This window comes from Musa acuminata, chromosome BXJ2-3, assembly GCF_036884655.1.
Source record: "Musa acuminata AAA Group cultivar baxijiao chromosome BXJ2-3, Cavendish_Baxijiao_AAA, whole genome shotgun sequence".
NCBI classification, from domain to species: Eukaryota; Viridiplantae; Streptophyta; class Magnoliopsida; order Zingiberales; family Musaceae; genus Musa; species Musa acuminata.
The window spans coordinates 705,219-725,015 of record NC_088340.1 but is presented as its reverse complement, the minus strand read 5'-3'; the positions used below and the strand labels follow the sequence as shown (position 1 = coordinate 725,015).

General features: G+C 38.3%; 2 protein-coding genes across 4 annotated transcripts; both read left to right on the top strand.

Moving 5' to 3' along the window:
* The first annotated feature begins 245 nt into the window (after nucleotides 1-245).
* LOC103977252 (uncharacterized) lies at nucleotides 246-4,673 on the top strand. 2 transcript variants are annotated; one of them, XM_009392713.3, is made up of 10 exons: nucleotides 246-725; nucleotides 805-985; nucleotides 1,265-1,398; nucleotides 1,533-1,645; nucleotides 2,678-2,801; nucleotides 3,150-3,305; nucleotides 3,491-3,643; nucleotides 3,929-4,008; nucleotides 4,104-4,153; nucleotides 4,301-4,673. In XM_009392713.3, exons 1-10 carry the CDS (start codon nucleotides 330-332, stop codon nucleotides 4,426-4,428), a joined length of 1,515 nt encoding a protein of 504 aa, XP_009390988.2. In that variant the 5' UTR covers nucleotides 246-329; the 3' UTR covers nucleotides 4,429-4,673. The 2 variants fall into 2 exon arrangements, with proteins under 2 accessions (XP_009390988.2, XP_018678303.2); XM_018822758.2 differs by having other exon boundaries at nucleotides 402-725; nucleotides 810-985.
* A 1,309-nt stretch (nucleotides 4,674-5,982) lies between these two features.
* Nucleotides 5,983-15,501, top strand: LOC103977253 (chaperone protein dnaJ A7A, chloroplastic). Of its 2 annotated transcripts, none has more exons than XM_009392714.3 (8): nucleotides 5,983-6,380; nucleotides 7,527-7,711; nucleotides 10,082-10,220; nucleotides 10,367-10,424; nucleotides 12,747-12,789; nucleotides 13,943-13,991; nucleotides 14,107-14,187; nucleotides 14,295-15,501. In XM_009392714.3, the coding sequence occupies exons 2-8, from the start codon at nucleotides 7,581-7,583 to the stop codon at nucleotides 15,153-15,155; spliced, it is 1,362 nt and encodes a 453-aa protein (XP_009390989.2). In that variant the 5' UTR covers nucleotides 5,983-6,380; nucleotides 7,527-7,580; the 3' UTR covers nucleotides 15,156-15,501. The 2 variants fall into 2 exon arrangements, with proteins under 2 accessions (XP_009390989.2, XP_064953932.1); XM_065097860.1 differs by having other exon boundaries at nucleotides 5,983-6,533.
* The last annotated feature ends 4,296 nt before the right edge of the window (nucleotides 15,502-19,797 follow it).

The window sequence follows — 19,797 nt, the reverse complement described above, 5'->3', positions numbered from 1 at the left end:
TCAATATTATTAATATTTCTTAATTTAAGAATGATTTTCCAGGTTCTTTTTCCTTTTTTTTTTTTTTTGAATATTTGAAGGTTTTAAATTTTATAAAATGTGTATGCTAAAGTCACATTCTAATTTTTGAGGGATAAATATATTATAATATATATAATTATAATTCAGCTAATTTTCCACGGCATATCCACTAACGTCATTTGCTCGTGACTTACATTCAAAAGTGAGAGAATAAGGCAAGTCATCAAAAAGACCTTGACTCCACTTTCTGCTGTTACTACTTCCTTCTCCTTCCTCTCAGAGGAGCTCCTTCTCCTCGAGGAGACAACATGGCCCTGGCTTCACGTCTTCCTCCCCTCATCCTCCTCCTCTTCCTCTTCCTGACCTTGGGCATCTCAGGAGTCCATTCCTCGACCACCTTGTCCCCAAGCGCAGCCATGCAATCCCTGGCACAGAAAAGGAAGCCCGCCATGGACTCCGAGCTCCCATTCACCGCCCACTTCTTCCCCCAGCAGCTGGACCACTTCACCTTCCGGCCCAAGGCTTACCATGTCTTCTACCAGAAGTACCTCATCAACTCCACCTACTGGGACCAAGGCCCCGTCCACACCGCCCCCATCTTCGTCTACACCGGCAACGAAGGCAACATCGAGTGGTTCGCCGCCAACACCGGGTTCATGCTCGACATCGCGCCCAAGTTCAAGGCCCTCCTCGTCTTCATCGAGGTACATGAATTCTTCTCTTCTTCCGTTGGTGGGAGTATACGAATCGAAGTAATTATGTAGCCTTTTGCTTCGGTTTTAGCATAGATTCTATGGCGAGTCGATGCCATTCGGGAATGATTCATACGAATCGGCTGAGGAATTGGGATATCTGACATCGACGCAAGCATTGGCAGATTACGCAATTCTCATAAGAAGCCTAAAGAAGAACTTGTCGGCAGAGGCATCTCCGGTTGTAGTCTTTGGTGGATCCTATGGGGGAAGTATGTTTCTCCCTCTTGTGTATAGATGTTATCCTCATATTCTAACAGTAATCTTTTTGGTGGGGTTAATTAGGACCCTACAGTCAAATAACAAATCCAAATCGATCAACAATCTCCAGACGAATCCGAACAACATACGATAATTGTTAACTTGACGATAAACAAAAAGTTTTGTCTTGTGTCAATGATATGGTGCAGAGTTAATCGGCATCCATCTTTCCTTGTGTATAAGAATGAAAATATTCCAACTTTATACCTCCGAAACTTTTTGGTTCTCAGTGTTGGCAGCTTGGTTCAGACTAAAGTATCCACATATAACCATCGGGGCTCTGGCTTCATCAGCACCCATCCTGCAGTTTGATCATATTGTTCCCTGGAGTAGCTTCTATGATGGTGTGTCGCAGGATTTCAAGGTGTAGACCCAAATTTATATTCCAATTTATAAATATCGAGTTGGATTGTTGTCTGTGTTGAGCACGGATTAGAGCAAAACCATTTGATATGCAAGTTCTCATTTTTGATCTTTTGGTTGATTGGCATCTTGCAGGATGAGAGCATTAACTGCTTTGAGGTGATCAAGGACAGCTGGGATGAGTTGATGGTAGTGGGAGCTAAGAAGGGAGGGATGTTGGAACTTACCAAAACTTTTAGAGCTTGCAAGTAAGTTAATTCTTCTTGGCAAGCACAAGTATGGATTGATCACCTCAAACTACCATAATAATTATCGAAATTATTGAGCAATTTGGTTGATGAGATGGCATTAGTAATTACTTGTCTTGTTAAGGGTCCATCTAGGTGGGTGCAATGTGCCTTTCAAGACAGGCTCTTGTCGGACGTGTAGGACATTTAAGTAACATTCAATATGATACTGGGAAAAAAACAACCTAGGCTGCATGCCTGACGACTTTAATTTCATGAGACCAAATCTGTTCGTGTTGATTTGGCTTATGAGTCAATTTTCTGATTGTTATCCACATATGTTACTCTACTATGGTGATGGAACAAGCACCTACTTCTTTGAGAGGGACACTGGGACCTCCATTTACATCCAAGTTTGATGTAGATTAATCAATAAGGAGATACTTCTTGTCTTTATTCTTGCGGAATTTGAAGTTTTTTGCTACAAGACCTCATCTGGGATGAGCATAAGTTTAGAAACCTATAAGCACATGGGCCATCCAATTTAGCTTTGCTAGCCTCCATGTTTGGCATTGTGACCTTTAACCACATATAGAGAATGGTTTGAGCTCCACCAACAATTTTATCATCAATGGAAGTGGGGGATATTTGGATTTTCTTATATTTTTGTGTGCCAGTCAGTGTCCAAATGCTTGTAGAAAGCATGCAGTATTGGTTGATCCAAAATGTCACACTCAATGAAAAAAAATTATCCAGTTTTTAAGAGTTATGTTATGACAACAACTAGAGACATGTCAGAGTACAATTCCTTGATACTCCAGAAGTTTATGGTAGCTCATGGTCGTAGACCATTTTTTAGCACTCACAGTGTAACTCTCACAGAAACTTACAGTTCTGAGTAACTGAAAGCAGTCCTTTATGATGGTCAAATCCTGTGTTATTTTGGCACTATCAATTGTTCCTTTTTTTCCTTCGAGGAAAATACTCTTTATATCTTTACATACACTTCTCATTTTGACCTGTCTTGGGTAAGATGTGGTTCACACATTGCAGAAAACTTCAGTCTGTATATTCTGTGAGAGATTGGTTGTGGACAGCATTTGTATACACAGCAATGATTGATTACCCAACTCCAGCCAATTTTCTGATGCCTTTGCCTGCATATCCTGTTAAAGAGGTAATGCTTCCATACTGTTCTCTTGAGACCGATGTATATTATCTTGCGTAATTGTGTCAATCTTGGACAAGCTATTCATCTTCTTATGAACGACAGTCCAGTGTCTGGTGCCCCTTCTTGAAAAGAACAAAAACTGGCACATGCAGATTATCTACAATCCTATTTATCTTGATATGTGAATGTTAATGATCATAGGATTGGAGGCAGCTGAAGTTATCATTGATTAGATTATGTACATTTCTTGATGTCCTTGCTGCTATTTATTCTCACAGCAGATTATGATCTAGCTTTTATGGCTCTTTTTTTTTTTTTTTTTTTCATTTCACTAATCAGAACTATTTCTTATAGATGTGTAGGATTATTGATGGATTCCCAGCAGGAGAGGACATACTCATTAAAGTGTTTTCAGCTGCAAGTTTATATTACAACTACTCAAGTACTAATTCTTGCTTTGACATAGAAAACGGAAGTGATCCTCATGGCCTCCATGGTTGGGACTGGCAGGTAGAAACCTGCCGTAATCGACTGTCCTTTACACATTTTTTAAACTTCACCTCAGGCTTACATATATTATTGTACAATTCAATTTTGGAACACCATAAAATTTGCATGATGGGGAAATTTCAGTGCCATAGTTCTGGACATCCCTCGTGGAAATTTGTCGATCATCTAATTTTTTCGTCTCTCAGGCATGCACAGAGATGGTCATGCCAATGACTTCCTCTAATGAAAGCATGTTTCCCCCATCCACATATGACTATAAAGAATTTGGTGACCAGTGCATGACAAAGTATGAAGTTCGACCAAGGCCCCACTGGATAACCACAGAATATGGTGGCAATGTGAGTCAATTCTTTCTGGGATGCAATTCATGTTGCTCTTTGTTTGAACATAGAGGTCACACATTAGTCTTTCACTTAAAAGAATTTGATAAATTGAAGATGCAACACAGCTGGATGTATAAATGAATTACATGTCATAGATCATAAAAACTAGAAGTTTATGCTTTGGATTTTGCAAACTAGAAGATATTATTTTGCTTAATAGGCCCATGTTTTGAACAGATTTTGCATAAAGCTTTGCATTTCTTTTGCTAAATTGTTTCCTGGAATGATTGTTGTAACCAGAAAATTGAGCTAGTGCTAAAGAGATTCGGAAGCAACATTATTTTCTCTAATGGAATGAGAGACCCTTGGAGTAGAGGCGGGTAATTATTAATCATCACCAAGGTTCATGGTGTATCCTTCTGTACTTGTTTTGATTGTTTGATTTTTATGCTTTTGCCATTGAATACATTTGTAGGGTGCTGAAGAACATATCATCCAGCATCATTGCCCTCGTCACACCGTTAGGTGAGCGGATTGGCTTGCCAAGAAAGTTTTGCCAGTAAACCAAATCTTACCCAAAAAGAAAGAAATCCTTTGTTGTACTAACTATTCTTAATTGTTACAATATTGATCAATCAACCTTCTGATTCAACCACTGTTGCATCTCTTCAGGGGCTCATCACTTGGATTTTCGAGCAGCCACAAAAGATGATCCCAAGTGGCTCAAAGAGCAAAGAGAAACAGAGGTTAAGATAATTCAAGGTTGGATCGATCAATACTATGAAGATTTAAGGAAGTGATCAAAGGCCTGAGCAGTTGATGCTCATTCCTTTAGCACATAGATCCGATTGATGAAATAAGTTGACATCGACGAGTTTAACTCCATTCAGAAAAGTGTTATTTATAAGGGAGCTTAAGAAATAAGCACACTGTCTGAGGTGCTATATTGTGGTAACATTTTACATTTAATATGTATTTTGTTTCATCTCTGCACAGTTATGTTCCATAATTAACTGTGCCATATACCTTGAGATCCATTTCAGTATGTCTTCCTCTTTGATATATATATATATATATAAACCACAGAACACATACAGTTTCCATTCTCATCACCAGCAAAACAAATTATTAACATGAACACCAATTCAGCAGACAGCATAGAGGGGAGACTTAAGGGAGAAAGGTGGAAGAGGAACACGAGAACTGAAGCCATTGTACCATTTTTGTGCTCTCCAATCTATATGAATCCTTATAATTCTGCTGACACTCCATGGTTTCCCCTGCCAATCACTCAGCCATATTCATCAGCATCATCTTTTTTGTTGTGAAGGCCACTATCCACTAATTTTGATGGATTAAACTTAGTACTTAGTTAATATTGTGGCAAAAATTTTGATTAGGCATCCATTAATTCCAAAAGCTTTACGCTATTCTAACAGTAACCAAGATATTCATGTACTTGTATACATAATAAAAGCCAAGAAGAACAAAAGAAGTTGCACCTTTTCCCACATAGGTTTTTCGATTTTGAGTTGTTCATCCACTATGTTTAGAATGGATAATAATGAGGCTTATAGAATTGATGTGATCTTAATTTAATTGAATAAAAAAGTACTCAACCATTGTATAATAAGACAAATTAATAGCTATTCATAACATTATGAAAAATAAAAGATGTTTGGATGATTTCCCTCATTTTTTTTTATCTTTTTAAAAAAGTGCTACTGAATAATTTTTCAAATGAGCTCCCTAATTTAAACAATATTCAAACTACCCCTCAAAAAGATTGAATGTCATGTTCCCATCTATATCCAAGCCACCCTATGGACTGCGGCCCATAGGGTGTGCAACAGTCCAAGTGGATGGACTAGTAGCATGGTGCGGTCTATTGGCGTCGAATCACCCAGTGCACTGTTTTGCACCGTCTATTAGCCCGTAGGGTTTGCGTCGGATTGGATTACCTTGGGGCAAACAGCCAGGGCAGACTCGATGCGCGGACAGGGAGGATGAGATGATCTCGGAGATCGCTTTCGCCGAGGCGGAGCTCGATCGAGCATGCACCGAAGGAAAACTCGATGCGAGGAGAGGGAGGATGATCTGATCTAGGAGATCAATTTCGCTGAGGCTGATGCACCGAAGGCAGAGTCGATGCGAGGAGAGGGAGGATGAGATGATCTCGGAGATCGCTTTCGCCGTGGCGGAGCTCGATCGAGCAAAGCACCGAAGGCAAAGTCGATGCGAGGAGAGGGGGGATGATCTGATCTAGGAGATCAATTTCTCTGAGGCTGAGCTCGATCGAAGGCCTCTCCGTCGCCGCCCCAAAGAACTGACGCAGTGTGCGCTCGCTCCGCTTACCATGCGGTGTGCCCGCATGAATTGAACCTGATTATGACCGTCGTTATTTGACTCAGCAAGGGCTGAATTCGGTTCGGTGAAAACAGTGAACCTGATCGGTTCGGTCCCGCTCAAACCAACCCGTCGGCAGCGGTACTGATCCCTGGACGGTTCTAGATGATTCTTTGAGATAGAGTGACGGAGAGCCCTCCGATCAAATCCGATCCGACGACTGACGTTTGCCTTGGTGCACCAATTGGACGAGATCCGAGTCCCTGACACACATAAGGCTCGTGTTCCCGTTCGCATACCCTCTTCCTCCGTCTCTTATCCCATTCCTCGGAACCAGACCGAGAGGTTCCCAGGGGAAGGGAGAGGCGAATCACCGGTGTGGCCGCTTCTGCCTCCGCCGGTTCAGGTCAGAAACCCTCCATCTCGTTGTGAGACTACCTTCCCGGAACGGGCTTGATGGCGTTTGGTGGATTCTTAGCTCCGAGATATCCTCCCTACAATGTCCATGTTCTTGAGGCCTATGTTTGATGCTTCTCGTGGCGGCGACGGAAGATTTCTGGTAGTTGTTGTTTTGAGCGTGATAGGTTTGTAGTGGGATGAGGTGTTGTTCTGTATGATAATCGATTCCTTACTTTGTCGGAGATGTAGAGGCATCTCCTAATAATCTGGGGGAAGTGGATTACGTATGTAGTTTCTGGGTAGTAGGGGTGAAATCTTTGAAGGAATGAAGAGACGAGAGACACGGTTGCTCCTGTGGTGGGCAAGAATCTGATATATTGAATCTCTCTATCTAGGAGTTCATTTGTTGGTTGGTAGAGTTGTGTTTGTGCACAATGAATTGTTCTGAATACTGAAGTGGCTAAGGTAGTATTGAGAAAAATGAAGGGTGCGAAACCATTGTGAATTTCTGCAAATACTTTTCCTTGATACAAACCTGTAAATAACTGGCAATATCATAGCTAGTAAGAGCTTGAGAGGATCTCGGTAGAATATTATTGTTCACGACATAAATTGGCTAATTGTATAAGAAAATTGGTAAGGTCACATCTAGTCTCATGTTGGTTGGAGAGTTGAAGAACCAACGTCTAATGAAGAGCCAAAGAGTTGAAAAACATTGGTCGGAGTGTTTCAGTGTACATCCCATTTTCACAGCTCAGGGAGCTCGCACCAGTGAGGGCTGGTGTGGACATTATCATAAATTGATATGTTCGGAAATTTTACATGGGCTACGTATATAGGTTTTTTGGCTAAAATGTTGGATCACTTTTCATGTTCATAGACTAAGCAAGAGTTGCCGGAGGGCATTGGTAGTGCTTGACATTGACTATAATGTTATGAAATATATTTAATTATTCATGTTTTCCCCCTATTACAGATAAAATGAGCACAATTATAAGCAGTAACAGGATATATTTAATTATTCATGTTTTACCCCTATTACAGATAAAATGAGCACAATTATAAGCAGTAACAGGATCATGACCATGTGATCTTCATGACTTTTGTACTCTTAATGCTTCAACAAAGTTGATCTTCCTTTTTGTTACTGCAGAGGGAACACAGGAGGTTGAATTTGCCATTATTTTCTCCTTAGCTGCACAGGTCCATGGCAATTGTACCATGTAGAGGTACTTATGTGCCTCAGTTGGGGGTACAGCCTCAAGCAACACTTAGAAATGCATCTCCAGGATCTTGGCCTTGTTGTATTACTAAATTGGTGCTGATGCCTCAAATTAGGTAAGCATTGGTTTTATCTTTTTGTATTATGTCTGAATATGCAATACTGTGCTTATTTGTAATGCATTTGTTGTTTTTTTTCTTCCCTGACTCTTCTACCAATTAGGTGGGATGCATCACATTCGGCTATGATTCTTTTCTAGTGTTCAACTAGTCGTGTGGCCTTGAATATTTTATGTACATATGATCTATCCAGGAACCCTGTTTACTGGAACCCACTGAGTAGAGGCCTTGGTTTTCATAAAAACTAATCGATCATGTTTAATAATTAAAATTTTAAAGTTTGTCATTACATCTTTAATAGAACATGAAGTAGTGCCTCAATCTTTGAAAAAAATCAGCAGCACTTTCTTTGGGCATGAACATTTTACTTCTGGAGTGTAACCTGAAAAGTTTGGTATTTTGGTATTTTGGGTGAGTTCTCATTTTAATGTAAAGTAGGCCATCTAGATATGTGTTTCTTTTAAGAGGGAAATGGATCTTAAGTGAATAAGTGCATTGAAATCTCAAATAACCTAAGCAACTTTGGGTTGATAATCATATACTAATGCCCATATTGTCACGAAGCAATGAAATCAAGATGTTTGATGCATGTTTGTGACCCTTTTCGGTCCTTTTTTTCAGGTGTTTTGAGTATTTTCTCATGTGCAACTTGTATGGGGTGTGCAGTACCATTGCCAAACCCAATTTTGCTTTTAGCGGCTTTTTTGTTTTTTGTTTTCGTTTTGTAAACCTTGGAAACCTATGTAGTTGTGTGGCGACATGTGGAGGGAAAACTAGGCAAAATAATCTTGTTCTCGTGTGCCATTCTCTGATTTTTGGCTGACTGCCTTGTGACACAAAACATCCACCCTCCCAGCATATTGGAATCCCTGGGTGGTACCAGGGTGGATGAGATTTTGGTTATACATCTGAGGAGTGGTGCAATGTTGTTAGTGTCTCCACTTTTTGTTTAATGAATGTGCTAGGTAAACATTGGATCTTCACTTGCCTTGGGAATCCCCTTTGTGTGTGACCGCTCAACGCATTTGCGTGAATATTTTGTGCCTGATAAAAGTTACTTTCTGTTGCTTATGATCTCGAGTCTTTTACCCTTTTTATGTGTGATTGCGGCATATTACTCATGCATTCACTTTGTAATCTTATCTTCTCTATACAGATCCTTAGTAGATTGTCTTAGCGAATTGCACAAGGTTAAGATCTAGATTGCAATTGCGAGCATACGAGCAGGTGTCACTTTGGTGTTGTACACCTTAGACAAAACCATCTAAAGATGTGACAACATGGTAGCTTAGGCACCAAGGTTTATATCGAGGCGACAACCTTAACGTAAATATATCTCATTGATTTTCAAATAAACTTATACATATATGTTGAGGTGCCAATCTTGGTCCAACCCATATAGTTGACACAACCCATCAGTTACATAGATCAGGTCTAGGCCAAGAAATCATTGGGTGGTTTGGTCAAGCACATGTTTTATTGATAGTGAGATGAAATGGAGTTAATGTGATCCTGATTTTTTCTTAAAGAACTTCTCTCAAATGCAACTTGACCTGTTACCTACATGGATTAAGCTCTAAGTGAGAAATCTTTAACTATTTGGTGGATGGTCAAGTTTATGCTACTTCACATGTCCTTGCTACTCTATATTAAGCCAATCGAAACCAGAGGATCGATACCTCTACATAATTGTTATGGTTACAAACTATAATTTATGTGTATCATTTTAATATATTTTGACTCCTATAGAAACACAATTAATATAATATTGCCTCTTGGAAATGTTGATATGATTTAGTTTGTAGAAGTAACTAAAAATAAATTAGAAAACGATGATTAATGTATGGCACATGTCATTACTACGTTATTTGGATTAGTAGATGTATGACTTACATGTGTAGTTATATTTAATTTATTCGTACATAAATATATTACCCATATCATATGTGTGGTTATATATGATTCTTTATATGCATATATGATGGTTCAAGCAAGCATAGTCTAGGTGATAACCCAAGTGCCCGGATGATTGGCTGAGACAATAATACATGAGGGAACTATCTACATGGCCATTTACCTTTAGTAATTAGGATATTTCAACTTAGTTATCAACTGAACCAGCTGAAACCATTGATTTCTAATAGAAAACACTGTAACTGGATAGAAGTAATTCAGATTCACTGATTCAGTCAAAATTGATCCAAAACAAATGTGTATTTGACAAATACTTATAGAAAATATGAGAAATTATGTTAAAAATTTGATATCAAGCAAATTAATGAAAAACATTTTCGTGTGTATGTTAAGTTTAAGTTTCTGAATTTGATCTGTAGCCTTTCATCTCACTAGTTTCTTGTATATCTGCAGTACTTCAACAAGTAAGTATCTGGCATCATCACATGCAAGTTTCCTTGCCCCAGTGTCTTCATCTGCTTTGTTTTATAATGGGCCACATTTAAATTCTAGGCGCAATAGGGGAGCACGATTCATCGTTAGAGCTGATCTAGTGAGTGTGATTCTGTTTCTATTCTAACATTCTTTTTTTCAACCTATGATGAAGTTGAAATACTTGATCATGGACTAGGCAAGTTTTATTTTAATATAAATGTATGTCTATCTGATCATATTTCCTTCTGGTATCATCTTTTGCAGGATTACTATTCTGTCCTTGGTGTATCAAGAAATGCTAGTAAATCTGAAATAAAAAGTGGCAAGTATACTTTACAGGACTTAGTTTTCTTTTCTATTTGCTGCTATTGTAGTTCTTGTCCTGTTGCTTTTGCATTTATAGGCATATGATGCAAGTTGTTTCTAGTTTACTGTAAGGATACAGTAAACTGCCTCCTAGTTACAAACAAGTCTTTATCATCCTGCCCTTTTCCTCATACCCACAATTTACATCCCTTTTCACCTTTCTACTGTCAAAATAGTGGGATTTAATAGTCAGTGGGTTGCTTTAGAAACTATGACATTTTAGACTTTATGTTGGTCTGATGAACTTGTATTCTATGTTTAGCATCAAAGATTTACAAATTATAATCATCTTTCAAAAGCACGCAATCTAAGAGATTCTGCAACTGGACCAAACTGGCATGAGCAAGTGTAAACAAAACAAAGAAATATATCAGAAGCCAAAGAAGTCTATCAACTAATTTTGACTGGCTATAAAGATGACTGCCTGATATTTGGATGGTGTGTGAAGCCATGTTCCTATGATCAACCTCAGAGTTAAATGGCCGACAAGAGCCTATGTAGAATATTTGATAATACCATGGTCTCTATTTAATATTTTCTTTGGCTAATATTTCCCCTGGTCTGGCTTAGGATTCAAGACTTGTGGCCATTGTTGATAATAGTCAGCAATATCTCACTATCATGGTGCTTTTGTAAGTTTTAGTAGTAATAGGAGGCTAAATTTACCTTTCTTCTGCTCTCAAACCAATTGACTATTTAAACAAGCTAGACCTTATATATCCTGACTTGTGATAAACAAGCTCAAATTACAATTTTTTTAAGTATGATATAATAGAGATTGGATATGGTGTAAGAAAATAGTGCACTTCTCTGCTGCTGGTGACGGAGAAGGAAAACAAGAGTGGCTGGTGATGTAAGAACATAGTGCACTTCTCAGCAGCCTGAAACATCATTCATGGTTAAAATTTTAAATATCATAAAATAGATGGTGATAAGTTTACGTGTTCTATTACTTTCTAAACAATACTGCTCATGATGTGGATCCTTGAATTTAGGTGAAAAATCCTTAAAATGTATTGATTGTGATTCTTATAGCATTTAATGATGTTATATAGGATGTAAACACCACTTTGTGTGGATGCTATTTTAATCTCTATGAAACTTACAAGTTATGTACAAAAGTTCATCAGAAATGGGCATTTATTTATGTCATTATTAGGTAGGTGATACTACTCTATTTGGACCAGCATTCTACTCTTCTGTAGTCTAGTCATTATGTTTTGCGTTTGCCTTGCACCGTCACATGATATTAGAATCTTCTCTAGGCAGTACTGTCATGCTTGAATCAGAAGTTGAGCCACTATAATAAAGCCAACATTCCCTTTTTTACTGTGGCATCTTACTGACCATGTGCCCACTTTTGAGTTTGTCTAGTTGCATGTAATGACCCTTTGTCAGAAATAACTACTATTCGCTACTGCTAGCTAAGTATGATTTGCAGTGGCATCAGTTATTTACATTCAATAGCATTAAAACATTTCTTATAATCTTTCGATCAAATGTTTGGTGTTAACTGCCTATGCATGAACAAGGAATAGTCATTCTGTCTGAGGCAAAGATCTCGATCTCAAATCAACATTTGATGTTTCAGAAAAAAAAACTTGATGAGTTTGTATTAACATGAATTAATGTGGGAATAAAAGATATTTAATTTAGATCAATCACTTTTTCCATATATAGCAAATAATGGAAGAACAAAGCAGGGTGGGAGCAGTTAACCAATAGCATCATCAATTTAGTGATTTGCGAATATTGTGGAAAAAGTACAGAATTAATGAGTAGTCAATCTGTTCTTGACTAATCGCTTAATGAAGCAAAAGAAAGAAAGAAAATGAAGTGTTAATAATTTCAGAGTTTTCTTGCTAAATAGTTGAACGTTCAGACTGAGATTATCAGCACAAACTGTTTGCATGAGATGTGACTCATGAAACATGGAACCTTTTAGCTGAATAAGAGAATGTGGATCTTGTTTGGTCTTAAGTTACAAGTATATTAGCAAACTCTATTGCTAGTGGACTGTCCTCCCATTATCTTTGTAATATGTTACGATGGAATATTTGGATGTTATAGTATGGTTCACTTTGTTGAATATTTAGTTATTTCTGTATGTTTTTCTTTGTGGCAATGCAACTGCTTATGCATATTGCCATCTATGTGCTTATCTTAATAACGATGATATATGCTGAATTCTGTAGTCATACACTAGCTGTCAACAAACACTTGCTTATCTATATTTTAGGTAGACATGATAATGTATGTTGGCATCTTTTTGTTGCAGCTTACAGGAAGCTTGCAAGGAGTTATCATCCTGATGTGAACAAGTGAGTAGAAAAATGTTGTCCATCTTTTGTTTATAATATTTTGATCACTAAACATATAATTAAATAATAAAAGCTCCAAATTCAACCCCTCACAACCCCAACAAAGGGGCAGTAAAGAAATAAGAAGGAAGAAGGGTTTTCACCTTCACAAACAATTTCTGAACATTTCATTTGGGTAGAAAGGAGGGCAAATTCTCTGCAGCAAATTTTAAATTGATTAATTTGTTTAAAATATTGTTCATGAAAGATGGATCAAAACTTTTGGAATGTGTTCTTTTTAGTGGCATTGTGTGCTTGAAATCAAAGCATGCTTTTGGTATGACGAGAGATCTGGTTTAGTTGAGCCTTCAAGATTTAGGTGTAGCATGTAAGAACATCTCTGTGCCTTGGAAGATTAATGAATGTAAACCTAAAGTTTATGTTCTTACTATGAGAATGAAGGAAGGAGTGGGAAAACAAGGAGAGGAAGGAAGAAATAAGTGGAAGAGCATGGAGAAGGAATAAACCTAAAAAAAATCCAGAAATAAAGAAAAATAAATAGTTATAAATAACAGCGAAATAATAGCAGATGAATTAGGTTTATGATGAATGGGACAATTGGACGAGTATGCATAGTTTCTTACAATTTTCTTCTTTGTTTCATAATTACTGAGCAAACTGGTAGAAAGGATGAAGTTCTTGAGTGCTAAGGGATGAAGTTTTGCTTAGGAAGAAGAGAATAAGGAATTAGAGGAGAAAGAGAAGGCATACCAGAACAAGCGTCGGGTGTGAGTAGTGGTGGGCCAACAAGCAGCGGGCATGGGAGTGGTGACGGTGGGTGAAGATGTGATGGTTGAGTCGGGCAAGCTAAGCCTTGGCATAGGGTTAAATATAAAAAGATTAATATTATATATAATTATACTGAACCAGATTGGATTGCTTGTCTTGGGCTGGTCCACATACTAGTTGGTGGTCTGGTCCACATACTAGTTGGTGGTCCGACTGGTGAAAACCAACCGAACAGTACCAGACCAATCGGTTTTGCAATAGATGATTCAAACAGTAGTTCATCTTGTAATAGGTTTTATTATTGATCTTTTGATTTTTTCAGCTATGAGCAATCTTGCTAAAACTTGAGGCAGGGTTAAGTTTTACTGCTTGTTATTTGTTTTAGAGAACCTGGAGCAGAACAGAAATTCAAGGAGATCAGCAATGTATATGAGGTTATTCCTCTTCTTATGGACATGTTTATACAAACCGGTAGATTTAGCAGCAATCCTAGTAAACTTAATTCTGATGTCATTAATTTTGATGTCTTTATAAGTTGCTTTCTTACAGGTCCTGTCAGATGATGAAAAGAGGTCAATATATGATAAGTACGGAGAAGCTGGCCTCAAAGGTGCTGGCATGGGCACAGGGGTGAGTATCAGCTAGGGGTTGACTTTATCCTGTTCCTGTAAAAGAACATCTTTCCATAAATTTTCTGCTGCTTTTCTTCTAATGTTCTATTAATGTTTTCACCACAGGATTATGGCAACCCATTTGATATCTTTGAGTCATTATTTGAAGGCATGGGAGGGATGGGAGGAATGGGTGGGATGGGAGGAGCAAGAGCTGCTCGCAACAGGCCTATGCAAGGTGATGATGAGAGCTACAATCTTGTTCTAAATTTCAAAGATGCAATTTTCGGTGTGGAGAAGGAGATAGAGATTACACGGCTAGAAAGGTGTGGAACTTGTGATGGTTCTGGCGCCAAACCTGGCACGATGCCAAGCAAGTGCAACACCTGTGGAGGTCAAGGTCAGGTTGTCTCTTCGGCAAGGACCCCTCTGGGTGTATTCCAGCAAGTTATGACTTGCTCAACTTGCGGCGGTACTGGTGAGTCCTCTACCCCATGCAGCACCTGTGGAGGGGATGGGTGTGTGAGGAAGACAAAGAGGATAAGCCTGAAAGTTCCAGCCGGAGTCGACTCTGGTAGTCGGCTGAGGGTTCGGTCGGAAGGGAATGCTGGAAGGCGGGGTGGCCCACCTGGCGACCTGTATGTTTTCATCGAAGTTCTATCAGACCCTGTGCTGAAGAGGGATGGAACCAACATTCTCTACACATGCAAGGTATCATATATCGATGCAATCTTAGGGACTACCATGAAGGTTCCGACGGTGGATGGAAAGGTGGACCTGAAGATTCCTGGTGGGACGCAGCCAGGTACGACCCTAGTTATGGCTAAGAAGGGGGTTCCATATCTTGGAAAGCCAAACATGAGGGGAGACCAGCTGGTTCGTGTGCAGGTAGAGATCCCAAAGAGGTTAAGTAGTGAAGAAAAGAAGCTGATCGAGGAGCTTTCCAACCTCAGCAAGTTTAAGACGGCAAACAGCAGGAGACAGTAAAAAAAAAGAAAAACTAACTTCCCCATTCATCGGTGGCTGAGATATTCCAGCGTCCTAAAGAAGTGGAACATTCATGCAAGTCTTCAGGTGATGGGGAGTGGTCCTTTTAATGCTTACGAATTTGGTTAATCTAGAAATGATAAACTCAAGAATTGATGAATGTGAGCAATATTGCCTGACGTAGGATGAGATATTAACCAATTTCATATGTTTGAGGATGATATTTCATACATAAATTTTGCAAGGATTTCATGGTAAAAGCAAGGAAACACTTTTTAACGGCAAAAATTGTGCTGCACTGCAATTTTTCTTATTGAAGTTGAATGAATTTGTTAACTTATCACAATTTGTCGTCAATCCTACCTCTGCCTCTTTCTCTCGACTGTTGAATTTTGAGTCCCTTAGAGTATCATTGGCTTCGGTTTGGTTTGGTTTGGTTCGGTTAAGTTTGAATTATAACTAAAGCGGGATTTTAGTTATACAGTTCAAAATCATAATGGTCACACAGTTCAAAATCATTCTGGTTCCTGCAAATTGAAATCAGTGATTTCAGTTCGGTTTTGAGCTGGTCTGAAAATTTTTAAAAAGCTAAATATCCTTAAAAATGATTCATATATTTTTTTAATTTAATTTTAAATTCGATTGAAATAGAATCATAGGTCTCAAAATTGGGATCTTCCGAATTAGAACTAAAATCGATTAAAAATAAAAAATAAGATATTCGATTTAATGCTCATGTACATGTCTTTCGGTTTTGTTTATATTTACACAACATATAGAAGGTTTAAAGTAGGTTTAAAGTAGGCTTGATAGTCCTATTTTCATTGGCTTTTGTGATTGTTTCAAATTTGTAAATGCAAATTGTGTGCGGTCATTACATAGAGATAAAACTGTTACGAAACAAACCATCTAAGTAGTCATTTCGAGGATTTTCTATATTGTAGAGTAGTGCGAAGTGTTAAGCAATACAGAGTACCTAAGTTGCACATGGTTGGGTAAGCCTTTGGGGCAGTGTTTAGACTAGTTCATTGCCTTATTTCGCAAGTGTCATGTGGGCACTTATAGAGACTTTTGACTGTAGTGGATTACCTTGAACCATTTGTCGCATAACCATTCAATGCTTGCAAAATCTATATTTATAATTTACATTGTCTATCAAGTATTTGTTGAAATGATTGATTGTGGATCCTGAGTTAAATGTTTTCTCTAACTTGTCTTCGCTTTTATAGGTCTTTAAGGGATCATAAAAGGTTTCGGGGTGGTTAATTGTTTATGGATGGACACACATAGATGCCGCACAACTTAGACAAAACCAGCTAAGTCCATGGTAGATGGTATCAGAGCGGGACAAGCATACTTAGAAATACTTGGTATGCAAACGTGAGAAATATAGTGAGGCTGCGTGGAGGATAGCCAGCACATGTGAATGTTTGAGGGAAACGAGCGTTGATATGTAGAGAAAGAAGTCGCTCGAAAGAGCGAGCATCCGAGATTGGCATTTAGAGGAATGACCAACCATTCGTGTAAGAGGCATCATGAGAACAAACAAGCTAGGAAGAATGTATAATACACAAAGGTTGGGATTACTGAGTTCAAGCTACAGCTCGACATTGGCAACCAAACTTGACGGTGCTCAAGGCAAGTATGGCACTTGCAAAGGATGAGACCTTGCAAGGTGTGATGGATTACTGAATAACCAAAAGAGTTATACAAAGCTCATAAAGGTAACATGAATTACTAAATCGAAGAATTCGATACTTATGCAAGGGCTTATATGTGGATGATTCTATCCATGGTCACCCTAAAGCAATCAAAACTCGATGTTATGAAGTATTGAAACTTTCTCTTCAGCATGGAAAGGATACGTTCATAGGAAGCTGAAGTGTATAGCAAGTTTAGTATGTTATTAGGCTTTAAGAGGAGCTGTGAGGGCTATATTGATTAAGAGTTACAATCTAGTAAGTGCATTCGCGGGGATGAAATAGTGCATAATTTGTTCAACAAAGCGGAGTAGTCAAGGGGATAGTGGTTTCCGAAACTTTCAAAGAGAAGGATATAGAACGAACAGTAACTTCAACAAGACAGATAATTAAGAGGGATAAGTCGAGGTTCTCCAAATGGAGAATCACGTGCAACGAACTATACATGTTGAGAATGGACACCTCAAGACAACAACTCCATAAAGCTTGATGGACTGAAAGAGCAACGAAGAGCCGTTGCATGATCTCATATGAGGTAGTGTTGGTGGACATATTGCAAGATCAAGTGGGGGAGCAACCTAAGATAATACTAAACCAAGGTAAACTTAGAGTCAATGCAGAGATCAAACTCAATAGAGAGCCAACCTATGGAATGGTGAGCGTGAGGGCTACTATCTACTCAATGCAAACCGATGAGTAGAGTAACATGGGTGGAACTTTGTGAAGTGTCACGTCACATAAAAGAAGTTGACATAAAAGATGGAACATGGAGCGAAAGCATAAAGTTTTCCTTAGATAGAGGTAAATGACATGAACTCTTATAGAGGTAAAAGCGAGATCATATCATTCCATGAGTCCCTCATTCTGATAGAGAAAACTCAACCTATATTGTGCTAAAGTTAAAGGGAGTTTCGAGGCTCATGCACTTTATTTCAACGAAGCATTTGATAGAAAACTAAAGTGACTCAACTTACAAAGGTAAAGTTGAGGCCAAAAGACCTTAACATAGGGCAAGAGGACACAAAGATGGATACTCTTAAGAAATATGTCATAGTATTATCATTCAAGTTGTGGTGAAGCAAAGGGTGCATAACAAAGATTATACTAGATAGTAAAGGCCTAAGATCTATAGATAATGGTGCACCAATTTTAGTAAAGTCAGTGGACTTTCGAAGCTATCGAGTAATGGATTGTCCTAAAATTGTGCTTCATCTGGGTGTGACCCGAGAGCGGGTGGACGAAAGTTAATTACCAAAGGAGTGAACACAATAAGAGGTGATAGAGGCCCTACGATGTGCTGATAGAGGTCACATATAGAGAGAGAGTTTATCCCACAAAAGTCAATACAATAGAGATATTACTAAGAGGTGATATGATGTAACGAATAATGGTGAAATAATTAGATATAATATGACACACATGGGAGAAGTCCCACAAGGGACTTGATCATACGGAGGTATGATTATGAGTTATTAAGAACTCCATTTTGATGAACAATATGATGACAAAAAATGCTATAAGATCAAGGAGTGCATGACATAGTATCGTAGAGGTGGGTCTTCCATACGTGCATCAAATTTTATATTAGATGAAAGCCTTGGTCATGAGCATATAGGGGTAGTGTACCATTGAGAGAGAATTCTAAGTGTAAGTACCAGTGAATCCTATGGGAGGGCTTGATCAAATAGAGGTATAATCAAAGCAATTGGAGAATTGAACTGCCCAAGAGCTCATATTCACTTAAGAGAGCCCAGTAAATCAGAGGATAAAGTAGAGTAAATGAACGTTGCTACCAAGGAAGCAAAGGAGAACAAAATTGGCATGAGCCCTATAACATGATAGCGGAGGTCATGCATGGGAGTTGTAGTTTATTTTTTCATCAAGCATGGGGAATTGCTCATAGAACACAAAGGTACTAAAGTAGGTGGACAAAAGGAGCGAGAAAGGGTAAAGACTCAACTACCCAAAAGCAAGCATCGATTAGAATAGAGATAGACTCAGAGGAGTGTCATAGTGTCGTAGAGGCAAATCTACCAATTGCAAAAAAAAAAAAATGAATATAGATGCGAGGTGACGGATAGTAGGGCCATGGGCATGACAATACTATGGTATTATAAAGGCGAGACTTCCATAAAATCATCGATCTTTTGCTCTCATGGAGGGAGAGCACTTAGTCATGAAAGGGGTAGATAAGGTAGAAAATGTAGAGGCAAACTTCAAGTACCAAGATAAGATTGAAGGGTAGAGGATGTACAAAATATAGAGGCAAACTCCAAGTACCAAGATAAGATTGAAAGATAGAGGTCAAGGAACTTCGTAAGACTGGTATTAACGGGCTTATTATTAAAATAGCTAAAAGCGAAAAACTTTAAGTTGATGCAAAAATGATCGATCAAGGAATGAAGTAGGTAATACCTATTATTGTACCTTTTTTACTTAGAGGAGTAGGCGACAAAGATGATTGAGAAGACGGTATAATCTCAAATATGATCAAAATTATTGGAGATTTACTTCAAGTTGGAGCAAAATTTAACCCTCTTCGGGTAAAACCTTTTGCATTCCAAAAGTTTAATGGTAATAAGAAGATGAATCTCAATAGTTAACTCAATACAAGGAGTGCAAATACTTTGGGTGGTTTAAAAGTATGAGGAAAGAGTAGGCGAAGGCTAGTAACTAACTCAATACATAGAGTATAACCCCAAGGAGACAAGTGAAGTCAAGTAACATTTGTTCTCTAACTCTTAAGAGAATAGGTGAAATCAAGTACTTCGATTCTCTTGTTTATCTACTAAAGGAGCTTTACATAAGTTCAAAGACCCTTCGAAAAAACTTAGTGAAAGACAATAGTTATCAAATCCTCAACAATGTTGATCGGTGCTATTGAGAATAGATTGTCTGCTTCATTTTCTAATAAAATATTAATCAAAAGTGAAAGTAATATG

Coding starts and splice junctions, on each gene's coding strand:
- LOC103977252 (XM_009392713.3), top strand. CDS start 330: ATGGCCCTGGCTTCACGTCTTCCTCCCCTCATCCTCCTCCTCTTCCTC. Junction 4,009..4,103: donor GACCCTTGGAGTAGAGGCGG/GTAATTATTAAT, acceptor ATACATTTGTAG/GGTGCTGAAGAACATATCAT. Junction 4,154..4,300: donor TGCCCTCGTCACACCGTTAG/GTGAGCGGATTG, acceptor GCATCTCTTCAG/GGGCTCATCACTTGGATTTT.
- LOC103977253 (XM_009392714.3), top strand. CDS start 7,581: ATGGCAATTGTACCATGTAGAGGTACTTATGTGCCTCAGTTGGGGGTA. Junction 7,712..10,081: donor GTGCTGATGCCTCAAATTAG/GTAAGCATTGGT, acceptor GTATATCTGCAG/TACTTCAACAAGTAAGTATC. Junction 12,790..13,942: donor TATCATCCTGATGTGAACAA/GTGAGTAGAAAA, acceptor TATTTGTTTTAG/AGAACCTGGAGCAGAACAGA.